Here is a 15,137-nt window from a genome sequence, read left to right as displayed (position 1 = left end):
TCATCTTCCACTGCTTTTTCCAGGCCATAGCAGAGAGCTGGATCAGAAGTAGAGCAGCTGGGACTCGAACCAGTACCCATAAGGGATGCCAACACTTCAGGCAGCGGCCACAGTGCCGGCTCTGGGATTTACTTTGAGTTTGACTAAAGAGAGTATCAAGTTTACAGTGATCTCCAATCTGGGGGAGTTGAGCTACTGATGAAGGGAGGAGCACTCTGTTTAGCAGGAAGAGTACTGATATGTTGGTTGGTGAGTGTTCTAGTATAGCTCTGGTTTGAAACGCCCTGCCAGGTGTCAAGTAGAGTCCTTAGAAATTCTGGATAGTATCTTATTTATTCCACAGAACAGTCTTGTCTTTATTATCCAGATTTTTCCAATGCAGCATCTGTGTTGCAGAAGGAAATGGCAACTTATCCATGGAGGCATATCTAATAAGTAATAGGACCCAGAAGAAAAAAAGGATTTATTTTATAGCAAAGCTTCCTTCATAAACATTATGCTTTGGTTTTTCACACTTGGATAAACTTCTCAGCCTCAGATATTTTAGCTGTAAAACCCAGAGGTCAAAATAGGTAATCTCTAATATCTTTCAAAGCAAACATATTCTGTGAAACTTTGCTTTTCTCATATATTAGACTTGGTCATCCCAATTTAAACAACAGAAATAATAAGCTGAGCTTATTTTTGTGGGGGCAAAAAATTGTATAAATTTAGGACAGTGTTTGTTATTTCATGATACAAGGACAATCTTTAAAGAATTAGCAGACTTGGGGCAACTGATACGTATTCCTCCATCCAAAGCATAATGTGACTTCTGATGTGGCACTGGCTTTTGAGATGGTCGAAGGATTCTTCACCAGTTTTATTAGCCAAGTGCATGCTTAGGTTAAACATTTAGAGAAAAAAAATCACGACTATTTCCTGAACATAAATAACTTTTGTCTCACTTGGGGCTTAACTGATTTCCAGGATCCTCCTGTCACAAAGTTCTGAAAGGCCATCACCAAAGAGTCACTGCCTTACTGTACCCACACGGTCTCTCTTCAAGATTTGACCTGAGCTGGATGGTGTCTGGGGACCAAAACTCATGTGTCATCTTGTGGGACATCTTTACTGAAGACATTTTGCATAAATTCTTTTTGGAAGCTGGTCCAGTAATGAGCCTTTTGATGTCGCCAGAGAATTTTAAAGTAAGTTAAGATAAAAAGTAAAACGTAACACATATATTTGCAAGTAATGTAAAACCAATGGAAAAACAAGGAAAAAAATCCAACTTGCCACAAGGGGAGAAAGAAGTACTATGTGCTCGTAATTCAACTGAGTGGTTTTTCTGTATTTCTTTCTAATATTTTGTGTGAATTTTACCATTATAACATTGTACAAATAATTTGGTTATAATCAAGGATTTAATTGATTTTTAGCTTTACAAAATCACTGTTTTCTTTCTCATATTAACCTTTTTTCTGTGACTTAATTTTTAATGGAACTTTTAAAAAAATACTACTCAATGGATAAACAAGTCACACAATATAGAATCCAATAAATTACAAATTAACTTTTGCCTTTAACTCTTTCCTTTTATAATGTTACTTTTCTTTTTTTCTTAAATGGATTTTTATTTGCTCATCCATTTGTTTAACAAATAATGGGATTTAACAAATATCTAAGAGACTATCTTGTGCCGGGAGAAATAAGTTTCTCATGAAATGTCAGCTTCAAATCAGTTTCTGTAGAGTGGATGTCTTTGTTAAAATGTGAGCAAAACCTTAGTGTTTCCTTTGTAATGAAAACACATGATAACCTTGGTAACATTATTTCATAAATTAATTGATTGGCTAAAAATATTTCTCCATAATATTGCAAAAATCAATTTCAAATTAAACTTGGAAAATATTTACATTGTATTTTTGTAGTAAGAAATAAGAATAATGTAGCAGTATAAGCAGCTAAATAAAACAGTGAAAAAGATTAAGTGATATTTTTAAACAAGCAGTAATGTAGAAATTTGGTATATCTCAGTATGTCATATTATTGAAGTTCTCCCTCTCTTTTTTTTTTTTAAATAAAGGTTTAGTTATCTATGTACTTATTTGAAAGGCAGTTACAGTTACAGGGAGAGGTGGGGCAGGGATCTGCTGGCTCACTCCCCAAATGGCCACAACAGCCAGGACTGAGCCAAGCCACAGCCAAGAGCCAGGAGGAATTCCATGCAAGCTCCCATATGGGAGACAGACACATTAACAGGGAGCTGGATCAGAAACAGAACATCTGGACTCCAACTGATGCTCAGCATGGTGTAACCTGCATCACAACACTGGCCCCTCTTTTTTTCATATATATATATATATATGAAAATATATATATTTTTTGTTCATTCTACATCTTCCTCAGTCACAGATGATTTAATTCTGATGATCAACACCCGTTCAAACCAAGTCCAATAAAAAAATGGAGTTTATTGAAATGGTAGAGAGCCAATTTTGGGGATATCCAAGACAAAACACTACAGTGAGGGCTCAGTGGCACGTGAACTATAAATCGAGAAACCATAGACCCCTACAATAAGAGAGTCTGCTTCCCTGTGATTGACCCTTTTTCTTCTTTCTATGAATTCACAATTTCAAATGTTGTAAAAACAGAAGCTGATTGGCCTAGTCACTAGTGCATATCCATTTCTGATTATAAGGCTTGTATTCACGTGTGATGTGTGTAACTTTTCTGAAGCACTGGGGGCTAACGTTTCTAGAAGCTGTGTGATGGAGGTGTTCTCCGAAAGAGGATGATGGAGGAGAAGTGACACCTAGTCTCCAAGTCCAGGCTCCAGCTCTATTACACATGCCATTGAGTGAGCCCCCCCACCCCCACCAGGATTTATGTAGTATCCTTAAAAATAAGTAGTAAAGAGACAGGCCCCCACAAGGGATGAATGAGGGGACCAAGAGAGTCTCAACGGATAACTGTCGCTTTAAACGCAGCAGCTGAGTTTCAGCTGCATTCAGCGTGGACGGTCATTGTCCTACACCATGTTCAAGGTAACCACATGCTGACTTTTTAAAAAATGTCTAAAGGATCATTGTCCTGTGTGCCTATTTTTGGTCCTTGTGTCTTTGAGACCTTACTTTCAGTTGGAAGTATCTAATGCTTTACCTCTTTTAGATTGTGTCTACACTGAGTTTCCTGTTTGGATTAGAATCTGTATAGTTCTGGGAACAGCACCAAATCACATTTTGAGGCTTTAAGTGGAAAATATCAGCCCAGGATACCCTTGGGCCTAAGCTTGTGTCTACAAATAGCTTCTTTTTGTGGCAACAAATTAGTCCTGGGGTTTATTATACTCTGCATTATTTCCGACGTCTGCCTCACTGCCTGAATCTGCTGAGTGATAGTCAAGTGTTTCATTTAGCTCATAAGTAGATCTGGTCTGAAACTCTCCTTTCTATTTGCATTTCTTGACCTTCTTGATAGGCAGTTGAGTTTAAACTGTACTTAGTGTTTAAAGAACCTCCACAGAGTATTACTTACAGTGGAAGCATAGGTAGTAGAAATGTCCTTTTGTAAATAGGGCTCTGACAAACAAAGATTTCAAGTTTGGAGGGTGTATCTGATTTAATCACAAAGAATGCATTCAACTACTCTCATCATTATGTTGTGCTTTCACAGCTGAGAGGCGACCAGATCATTTGCTGTGTGTGCAGTGACCACTCTGTGGCTCTGCTTCACCTGGAGGGGAAGAGGTGCCTCCTGCATGCCCGGAAGCACCTTTTCCCTGTAAGGATGATAAAATGGCACCCAGTCGAGAATTTTTTAATTGTCGGATGTGCAGATGACTCTGTCTACATCTGGGAGATTGAAACAGGTAAATTTAAATTTTCCTTTTTTCATTCTTTATATATATTAAAGATGTACAAGCATTTGGCCAGGTAGAATGTTCTAGAGAAGACATGGTGATGACATTACTTTAAAATTTGATGGGGCTGCTTTTCATGGCTTCAGCTGAAGGCATGTGAGAAAAATGAAAGACAGTGGTCTAAGTCAGATCCTGACCAACTGATGATTAGCTGACAGGGCAGTGCACAGGAATGAGCCAGATATTTCTGGAAGCCATAAATAAAAACATAAGTTATCTGCTTTAATTATTAACAAGAGAGAAATTTAGTGTCCTACTGGTCTCAAATTATCATTAGATTCTGCCTTCTTCAGCATTCTCACCATCTCAGCAACATTTTTAGCTAATTGATGATCAGTAATAATGGAATATAATTAATGATAAAACTCCAAAAAGTTGAGTCAGGGAAACTGAAAACTGAGTGGTCCTGTTGAACTTTGGGTATTGCAGTATACAGAATGTATTGTTTAAAGGTTTTTTTTTTTTTTTAAGATTTATAATACAGCTGATGCTTGAGAGTAACATCTCAGAAAATGCTGGGAATATATCAAATAAGGTGGGGTCATTAATAGACCAGAGTCAAGGAGTTAGTTGTGTTGAGAGGATGTTGCACTGAAACTATTGCATGATTTTTACTGATTAATCGGTGGTGGTTTTGATTGGATATTATTATCAGACTGTATGGTTTATAATATTACAGTTTTAAGTCGTTCTTCATGAAAATAACTGCTGCTTTCTTTACATTTGACTGTGGTTTATGAATGCTGATGACTGGTACTCACATCTAGAGGGTGGACCATAATCCTGCTTTGTCTTTGCACCTTGTTTTGTAGTTGTGGTGAGCTCTCATGCTCGCTCTCCCAGTAGAGTCTCACAACTTCTGAGGTAGGTGGGAGAGGTGTTACATTCCTCATTTTTTGGATCTAGAATTTGCAGTTCTAATGTGTAAATTGCACAATTGCACAGCTATTAAGAGGTAAACCAGTTTGAGAACCCTGGCTGTTCTTTGCACAACATATACAAAGTTAGGAGAGTTTTATAAATTTCAGGTAATCTATTGAATTGAATGTCAATTCAGTTGAGTGGGTAAAACATTCTCTAAAGTCTGGGCATGTCTCTATGAACTGTTAATGAAGAACTCCATGATCTTAGGCCAATTACTAGACTTATTTTCAGGATAACTTCCTCATCTGTGAAATGGGAGTAAAAATAGTGCCTTCCTGCCTCAGGATTGAGTCAGCTAATACAGACAATACTTGACAGTCTAAGTAGGTGGTGAGCTCTTGGTACTAGTTAACCATACTTATTTTTCATAGATAATAGAATCCAAGGAGAAGAAAGAAATTTCTGGGGGGCATGTAATTGATCATCTTACTGCCCTAACAAGTTTTCTTTATGTATTTTTTTGATTGAATGAGAAGTAACAGAGAGAAGGCAAGCCACTAGTGCTTCTTGAGATTATATTTACTTTAATTTTGTACTTAGTGCTGTTGTTTCTATTTTCTATCCCTCCTCAAATGCATAATCAAACACGATAGGACATATGAAAAATAAAGACACATAAAGAAAAACAGATAATCTTATTTTACCATCTAAAGATTAGCACTGTTAATATTTTGATCTACTTTCTGTCAGACATCTTTCCATGTCAATAAGTTGATGTCTATACTGTATCTTAGTCATACTCCTGACAGGAAACAGAATTCTATCCAGATGAGTCAAAAGGAGAGACCTTAATTAAAGGATTATTTATAAGGGCATGGGTAGGGATTAGGGGACAGAAAAGGAATGCATGGTGAAGGCACCCAGCACACTGGCGGTATCTAAAAGCTCTTACCACCTCTAGGGCTGAAGAAATGACAGGGGAAAATAGTGTTACTAAAACCTGGTGTGAACTGAAGCCAAGGGGGGAGTCATGGGAGAGATGCCATTCCAGCCACAGATGCAGGACTGAAATGGAGCTTCTTTCTCCCACAGTCACCTCGGCCGGTTTAACACAACCCAAGGTCAGAGGGGAAGGCAGTTAACTGTAGGCATGAGCTTCTCTGTGTGCAGGATGAAGTGGTTATCAATGAACAACTGGTATGGTGCTCATGATGGACACATTGTACTTTAACTCAGGGAGCTCCTAGAATTGGTTATTGATTTCATTTCCTAGTACTCTATTTTAGAATGGCCGTATCAAATAATGTACATGTATTTGTGCCATGTGTCAAATTACTCTGTAGAATATTTGTTCCTAATGAGGCGGTTTATCGCCTGTTCACTACATCAATAGTTTCTAAACAATTTCAAGTCAGTCAAAGATGGAGCTTCTTTTTGATAGTGTTACTCATAATTGTATCAATGCCTTCATATTTGTGATGTTCCTCTTCACTTTTTCAAAGCACTGTTCCATTGACCATCTAAAGTGAATCTCACAACACATAACACCCTGTGGGGATGGCCCGCCTTTCCTTACCACATTCATTCTTTTTGAATAAGCTTTTTTAATTGCTTTTAGTTCTTTTTCATTTTGTGTCCAGTACTGGCTTTGTTGTGGGTTGCCTTTAATCTCTGTCATTCTAATTTTGCTTTAACATTTAATGGATTTTTCTTTGTTAAACTGGATTTTCTGGCTAATATACTTTCGTTTTGTTTACCGTATGTGGTTTCTATTTTACCTGTATATTATAAAGGTGGAAAAATCTGAAATCGGGAAACATTTTGATTTATTTTCATAAAGTGGGGAGAAGGAGGAAAACCAACTATGACCAAATCAGGCTGAGAGAAAGCTCTCTGATAGTATAGAATATACCTGTTCACTGATGTCCCTGGTATAGGAATACATGAATTAATTATGAATGGACTAATAAATAAACTAACTTAAATGATCTTAGGCCTTGGTAGATCAAGTGCAAATGAGTTTGCCTTATCATCGGTCAATGGTTGCGGCTCTAAGATTGTGGCTGCCCAACTGTAAGTCGATCGTTAGCTTTTAGCTCCAAGTTTTCTCAATAGTAATTCTCAGCCAAATCTGTGGCCTGGTGGATTCAGGGAGTTTATGGAGTATAGAGTGGGTCATTCTGCCAGTTACCTTTGGGTGAAGGCAATAGCATGTGAGACCTCTTGAGTTTTTCAGAAATTGTTAAGCCTATTCTCACTTGACTCATTAGCGTCTTTTGTGGTACGTGCATGCTTGGTCTAGAGTCACATACCCCGTGCCTATTTTTGTCTTGAAATGATAAAGGGCATTTTTTCTGTGACAAGTGGGATGGACAGATGCATGCCAGGGTAATGTGCAGGATCATAGGTGGGTCTGCTTACCTCATGGAAGAGGCAAACCTTTGCAGTAGACAAGTCCCTGTGTGACACTGAGGGCCCTTGTCTCCTGGCTAAAAATGTAATGCTGCCAGTTTTGGAGTGATGAGGACATCCAGTTTTGCTTATTGATTTACCGGATGTCCTGTGATGTCTAGGCCTGATTAGGAAGGGAAAAAATTGGAGATGTCACTTTGATTAATATTTGAGCTCCCACAGTGTATTTGGCACTGACAACTCCAGGCGGCTTTGTCACCCTCATTGCTGTGAGACACAATAGGGATAATGTAATACTGATTTCTTTTTTCCCTAAAAATACACATGAAAATAAATCTCAGCCTTAAGCTAATTTTTCTTTTAAGAAATAAATTTAAAATAATTCCAAGAGCTTTCTGCTCACAGTAATGGATTTACATAGCAGAAAACACATGTAATGAATTTCTTGTGTGTTGCTAATAACACTACTGCCATTGTTATTGAAGATCTTCTTTTTAGCTTATGACTTAGGTTGTGAAATAGTCCATATTATGCAGCTGAATTTTTTTGTGAAAATTTGAAACTTTGTTTGAAAATTTGAATGGTTCTTCATAAGATAGGTCAGAGATAAATTTTTGGTGGATGACCTGGTAATAAATATTTTCAGCTTTGTGGGTCCTGTGATATCTGTTACAGCTACTGAGCTCTGCCATTGTAAAGAGAAGCCAGAGACAATACCTAAAGGAGTGGGTGAGTCTGTGTTCCAATAAAACTTTATTTACAAAAACAGGCAGCAGGCTGGATTTGAACTGCAGTTGTAGTTTATAGACCTCTTAAAATGATTGTGATTTTTGTGAAGATCAGTAGGTTCATAATAACTCATCCTTAAAGCTGTCATGATTTTTAACCCATTATTCCTCCCTCAGTCTGTGTGGTAAGCAGCATGGGTATGGTTAGACCCATTTTATATATTAGTGAGAAAATGGAACACAGGCGTTCTGTGAGTCTGATGGTTCCTAAGGAAAGTGTTGGCACATGCACCAGGACGTATGCGTCCTCTTCCTTTCTGGTAGGTTCTCTACTGCTATCTCATGATAGGAACACCTCTTGCAGATGGAGGTCAGCTTGTTGGGACGCCAGGCAGGGGAATTAGATAAGGGAAGCTCTGGGGAGAAGGGAAACAGCTGCCAAGAAAGTTGCAACAAGCATTCTTGAAGGAGAGGGTCTCTGGCTGTCTCTCGGAGGCCGGCTCTTCATTTACACAGAGTTCTAACAGCCCTGGCCATCTGATTCCTGAGATGACAGATTAGAAACAGCAAATTGCAAGCGGGAAGACTCTTAGTGGCAGGCCCGGTGATAGCAGAGGCAGCCGCTGATGGGATGGGAGGACAGGAAAAGCTGTGTATCGCTGGCACGGAGCAGTCTTTCCTGAGCACTTAAGAAGGTGATCACTAAGAGCAAAACAAACATAAGGTGCTGAAATTGTTGCTGCTGTTCAGAAGGCGCTGACATGCCCTGCATGGGTCATGGGGAGCCGCCAGTCCACGTTCCAGGATGCATGTTGGAGAGTGAGGCTTTCTGTTTGCTGCCAAGCCCTGGGGTCCAGGAGCAATATGGAAAAGTGTTAAAGCCACAGTGAGTTCCAGACCTGATGGATTTTGGCAGCAGCTTTAGGTGTGCACTGACCAACACATGGTAGAACTCAGGGTCCACGCTAGTCTATTTTTGTTGATTCCCTTCAGTGTGGTGGACTCAGATCCTGTGGGCTGTCTTACTTGGAGCAGAAGGCTCTACTGCTGCAGCAGGGCCTGAGAACCCGGCCTCTTTCTCACAGAAACCACACTCTGAGTCTTCACACAACTACTTTATAAACAGGCCGTTTTGGAAGACAGCCTATGCACAAGAAATTAAGGAATTAGGAAGATGAGGGCAGCTCAGTATTGAATATTCTGTGGATTTTTCTTAATTTCCTTTTCTTGTTGGACTTAGTTGAAGTGGAAAATTATTCAGTCTACAGTGATACCCTGTAAAGGAAACATTTGTTCTTCCATGATTTCAGAGTACATGGTCTGAGAAAGAAAAATTGTTGAAGATTAAGAAAGATGAAATTTGTCAACTAATAGCTAATAAACCAAGTTTTTATAAAGTATTGTGTTTGGTCTTATACTGTAGATTTGTTTACTTCGATTGTTTGGAGTGAGGGTTATATAGAATCTTCCTAAGATAAAATTTCCAGAAGTACAGTTGTATTTGATGCGACAGATAGAATTATGTGTGTGAATTCTTATTTTTAAATATTGCAGTATCACAGAAGTTCACTGCACAGGTAGTAAGTTTCCAGTCTGCAAGTTTTACTTGGTCACCTTCTTTTTGGTGCACAATTGTCCAGTATTGCTATAGGAATAAAACAAATTTTTCAAATTATACCAGTGACCAACATACCATCCTGAGGAACAATTTAGCTTGGTTCTCTCATCCAGGTCAATACTCTGTAGATGCAGGGGCAAAGTTGTGTTGTGTCAGCTGCCTTGTCAGTGCCACCAGCATATAACTTTGATTATCTGAGTGTTAATGGTAGGTTTTGGGTATGCAGCATCCTGCAGGTAATAGTCTCTGTAGTGTGTTATTTTCTCAAAGCCACGCTATTTTGTTGTGGTAGATTACAGCTGGAACCCTCTTGGGATGATTGTTTTTAGAAAGAAAAATAGGATACATTAAAGTATAGGGTGGGATTCTTTCTACAGCACCTTTCTCAAGTCCTTTTCTTCTTTATTATAATAATTACTGATGTTATTACTCAACATATATTTTCAGCTTATTACCTGGTTTTTGAATCTTTATTTCCCCCTTGGTCTTAGTTATTGCAGCTGTTCTATAATCTGTGATTTTAGTTCATACAATAGTGTGTGTGTGCACGTCTGCATGCCTGTGTACATATTTGGGTATATGAGCTTTTTTTTTTTAAAAATCTTTTAGCAACCAAACATTTACACAAATGTCAAAGTTTAGTGTTTTCAATAGGAGGTTGGGTTTAGAGGGCTTTATATAAGGACATGGACCTTGAAGACAGACTTCCTGATTTGAATTCTTGCCCCAACCTTTCCAATCTGTATCACACAAGTCAAGTGTTAAGTCCTCCTTGAGAAGTTAAAACTTTTCAAATATTTATTTATATACTTTATTTTAGAGGCAGACAGAAACACACATGGAGGGAGAGAGGAGGAGGAGGGAAGGAACAAGGGAGGAATGGAAAGATAGAAGTGGGGGGGGGGGGAGAAAGAGAAAGAAAGCTCCCATCTGTATGTTAACTCCCCAAATGCCTATAATAGCCAGGTCTGGGATAGGCTGAAGCTGGCTGTCAGGAATATAGTCCAGGTTTCCCACATGGGTTGCAGGGACCCAATAAGCCATTATCTGCTGCTCTCCTGGGCATGCATTTCTAACAGCCTGCAGTTGGGAGGCAAACATAGGTACTTCTGTATGGCATATGGGCATTCTTTTTAATTTCTATTTTTAAATTCACTTTATTTGCTTGAAAGGCAGAGTGATAAAGCTAGGGAGAGGTAGAGGTAGATCTCCATCCCTATATGCCTATAACTGCCAATGTTGTACCAGGCTGAAGCCAGAAACCTGGAACTCTCCAGGTCCCCCACGTGAGTAGCAGGAACCCGAGTATCCGAGCCATCTGAACTATCATCTGCTGGGCCCGAGGCTGCACATTAGGAAGCCAGAATAAAAGGAGAACCAGATTCAAACCCAGGCACTCGCATATGGCACATGGGTGTTCTAAGGGGTGGCTTAAGTATTTGGTGAAATGTCAACCCCATGAGTTAAATTTTCATGGTGGGGCTGGTGCTGTGGCTCACTTGGTTAATCCTCCACCTGCAGCGCCGGCATCCCATATGGGTGCCCGTTCTAGTCCCGGCTGCTCCTCTTCCAGTCCAGCTCCCTGCTGTGGCCCGGAAAGGCAGTAGAGGATGGCACAAGTCCCTGGGCCCTGCACCCGCATAGGAGACCAGGAGGAAGCACCTGACTCCTGGCTTCGGATCAGCACAGCTCCGGCTATAGCAGCCATTTGAGAGGTGAACCAATGGAAGGAAGACCTTTCTCTCTGTCTCTCTGTCTATAACTCTACCTGTCAAGTAAATAAAAAAATAAAATAAATCTTCATGGCAGCGTAGATGTCCATCAACTGATGACTGGGTAAAGAAAGCGTGGTATATATACACAATGGATTACTATCCAACTGTAAAAAAGAATGAAATCCTGTCTTTTGTAACAAAATGAACGCACCTGGATACCATTATGCTTAATAAAATAAGCCAGTCCAGAAAAGACAAATATCGTGTTTAATTTGATTTGTTGTAACATACAGAGTACAAAAAAGTATAATGTATGTGAGCAAAATTGACATTTTGAGATTTGATTATTGTTTAAAGCCCTTGTGTATACTCCTGAGGAACAGTGGATTTTTTTCTACCTACTACTTGCTGAATTCTTTATTTACTGGTAGGGTAAGCTTTTGATCATAAAGTAAATTGAAAGTATGTCATTGTAAAAGTTAACAGGAAAATAAGAAAAAGAGTGGGAGTGAGTGGGGCAGGTAAGATGGGAAATATCATTATACTCTTAGAACTATATAGAAGAAATCTGTGAAATTTGTTCTTTTTATATAAATAAAACATTTAAAAATTTTAATAGCAGTTAGCAATGAATAAGTGATGTTTATCAGAAATACTATTATAAATTCTTCATAAATTACTATACCAGTTTGTACTTAAATTTTCATTATCCCTGATTCCTCACCTCCCTCTGTCCATCTTGTTGAGCCCAACAATTAAGTCTTGTTTTGATGAAATGCATATTATGTATGGCTTTCCTCCTTTAAAAGTTTTCTATAGATTCAGGAGAAATTTATATCTTTGAGACATTTTGAAAATGTAAGACAGTATATAAGAAGGTAGAATATGAAATACGGTAAAATGCCCAAGCATACCCATGAGTATTTGTGTGGGGGAGGTTTTGATTACCAAACACAGTGTACTTCACCTCTCATAATTTTGGAGTTAATATTTGTCCTTACCACTGCTCTAAAGATACCGTGAGGGCATGATTGTTTCTTGTCACTTTTCTGTTCCTAGAAGCTAATACAGCACCTGATCCATATGAAGAACTCAGACATTTGTTGATTTAATTTAAAATGAGAAAATATTTAGCTTCTGCATGCACAAATAATGCTATGTGACTCATTCACCCCTAAGGTATTGAACTCATGTTTTTGCTAAGTATTTAGAGATAGAAAATTCTACCATGATTACTTGTACATCTTTTGGCAAATCACTAAATTGATTAGTTTCCTCATGGTAACGGTGGTGATGCTTAACACAATGTTTATAGAAAAGATACAAGTTAGTATGTGTGAGAATACTGACTTTATTTTTATTAAATGTATGCATATATGTATATATGACATGTTTATAATAGAAAATAAAGCAGAGCAACAAAAATAAAAGGTAAATTGGAATTAATAAATTGAAAAATGTGCTTCAAAGGACATTATCAAGTATGTGAAAAAATGGTTTACGGAAAAGGGGAAATGATTTGTAAATCACTCATCTGATAATGGTTTAATACATACAAAGAATTCTTTTTTCAGCACAAGAAAAAAAGACAAAACACCCAGGTATTTAAAGGGCATAGAACGTGAATAGATATTTCTCCAAAGAAGATAAAGCAAATAGCCAATAAGCACATGAAAAAATTATCAGCATCATTAGCTTTTAGGGAAATTAAAATCATAATAAAATACTGCTTCACACTTACTTGGATGTCTAAAGTAAAAGTAGAAAATAACAAGTGTTGGCAAGATGTAGGAATTAGGAACACTTGTACATTCCTGGTAGGAATATAAAATGGTGCTGTCACTGTGGAGACTATTTGGCCATTTTTCAGGAGGCTAGATTAGTTTGTAATCCAGCAATTCATTTCCAGGTATGTGCCCATGAGAAACACAAATGGATCTCCATGCAGAAACTTGAATACAAATGTTTATAGTAGCAATATCCAGAGGTGGAAACAACCCAACTGCTCATCAGTAGAGGAATGGGTAAATAAACTGTGGTTACATGTACACTGAAACAGCTGCTCCAGAAAGGAGTGAGGCACTGCTACCTTAAAAATGCTGCAAAAAGGGTCAGACACAAGAACTGATACAATTCTCCTTTTTATGCGGCATATTCAGTATAGGCAAACCACAGAGAGAAAGCAGACTGTTGCCAGGATTGATTGTGTAATGAATACAGGGTGTCTCGATGGGAAAGTTTTGAAAACAGGGAGGCAGTAGTTACATGACACTGTGAATGCACTCAGGGTCACGTAGTTGTACAATAAAGGTGTTAGATTAGTTTCATCTCAATTAAAAAAAAACTAACAAAGTTTAAAGACATTTTTAGAAAGCAGTAGAATCCTAACATTTATAGATAATTGTTAAAGTTTGTATTTTATTTTTTCTTTTACATATTCACATATACAAAAACATGCCTATATATATTTTCATATTGTGATTTTTATGATTTTAATATTTTGATGATAGTATCTCAAACGAATTGATATCCTTTATAATTTTACCTGTTTTATTCACAAGTTTTAAACCGTTGGTGCAATAAAAGGGGCTCATGTTGTTAAAAGGGTTAATATTTTTACAGTGAGATTCATCAGGGGTACTCCAATAGCAATGTCCAGCCAAGGGTATAGATCAGTATAGTATCAGCCATTTCATTGGTAGGTTGTCTGCATTTGCCTTCTCTTTTATTAAAAATATCCAAATGAAAATTAATAAACATTTTGACCTGATTTTCAACCAAGTCAAGTCCAATAATTGCATCACTAAAGAGAGGCATATGTTTCATTGTACACACAACACACACACACACACACACATTCCATTGAGTGAACTTGGGCCTTTGGTGAAATATATGAATATTAATTTGATCTCATAGTCCTTACAAACTTTTCCTCCTTTCAAAGTGAGGCAATTCCAAGGGTGAAGAAGTAAAACGATCTTCATGGGGTAATTTCTACCATGTTTTTAAATCCAAATATTGCATTAAAAGACTATAAAAGAGCACTAGTTAATTTTGTTTTCTCAAGATTTGGGTTTCTTTTTCTTTAGTAGTTTTAAGCATTTGATGATTTACCTGTATTTTGCTATAGAGTTATGCTTTCCATAAATGTGTTTATGGTTTTAGGTACTTGTCTTTTTTTTAACCTACATCATAATAGTAACCTTTTTCTGGTAAAGCACACGTGTGTTGTGTGTTTGTGTGTATGTGCATTTTAATTGAGGTATTCAATTCCACCTTTTGTTTGGTTCTGCTGGCATTTTAATATACATTAAGCATATTATTGTGGTATTTGCAGGATGTCTTTGGAACATTTTGTATGCTCAGAAACAAATACGAAAATCAATACATTCTCATTCTACTGATAAAAATAAATATCATCTGCTCTTAAAATTACTTTGACCAATTAAGCCCCATCCTTTGCTGCCGTTATTGTTTCCTTTGGCAGTTGCTGTCTTCCTGGGTTTTCCATGAGTAAAGAAAATGCTGGCTGCAATCAGTTTTAGTGATTCCTGTGGTCTGATGACACTCTGGGAGCAGGCGCTGCCTGGATCTGTTTGTGAGATTTCAGCACTGAATGCTCAGGGGGAATTATTCTGCAGGGTCGAAAGTGGACTGCAGCAGGGTAGCTGCTCTGTGGCCCCTCCTCAGCGAGGCCCCTTCTGCAAGCATTTTATATGGACACTTGGAACGTTAGCGGATTTCACAGCTGCAATGTTTAGTAGAAATAAACCCAAAGGAGCCATCTGCCCTCCCCACGCTGCTGCCTTTCAGTGCCCTAGCAACTTCCCAGCAGCCAGCTGCCACAGAAACGATTGGAAAAGCAGGACTCAGTGGACTGTAATGATTGTTAT

At 38.1% G+C, this 15,137-nt stretch overlaps 1 protein-coding gene across 3 annotated transcripts in view; it reads left to right on the top strand.

Moving 5' to 3' along the window:
* WDR72 (WD repeat domain 72) overlaps positions 1 to 15,137 on the top strand; it is a 243,332-nt gene that overhangs the window by 61,501 nt on the left and 166,694 nt on the right. For all 3 annotated transcript variants that reach the window (XR_011380912.1, XM_008268981.4, XM_051822363.2), the window contains 2 exons: positions 970 to 1,190; positions 3,661 to 3,856. Coding sequence is in view for 2 of the 3 variants with exons in the window: in XM_008268981.4 (XP_008267203.3) it covers positions 970 to 1,190; positions 3,661 to 3,856 (417 nt within the window). In the remaining variant the exon portion in view is untranslated. The remainder of the gene's footprint in view (positions 1 to 969; positions 1,191 to 3,660; positions 3,857 to 15,137) is intronic.

Source organism: Oryctolagus cuniculus, chromosome 12, assembly GCF_964237555.1.
Source record: "Oryctolagus cuniculus chromosome 12, mOryCun1.1, whole genome shotgun sequence".
NCBI lineage: Eukaryota > Metazoa > Chordata > Mammalia > Lagomorpha > Leporidae > Oryctolagus > Oryctolagus cuniculus.
This window is presented reverse-complemented; position numbering and strand designations above follow the sequence as displayed.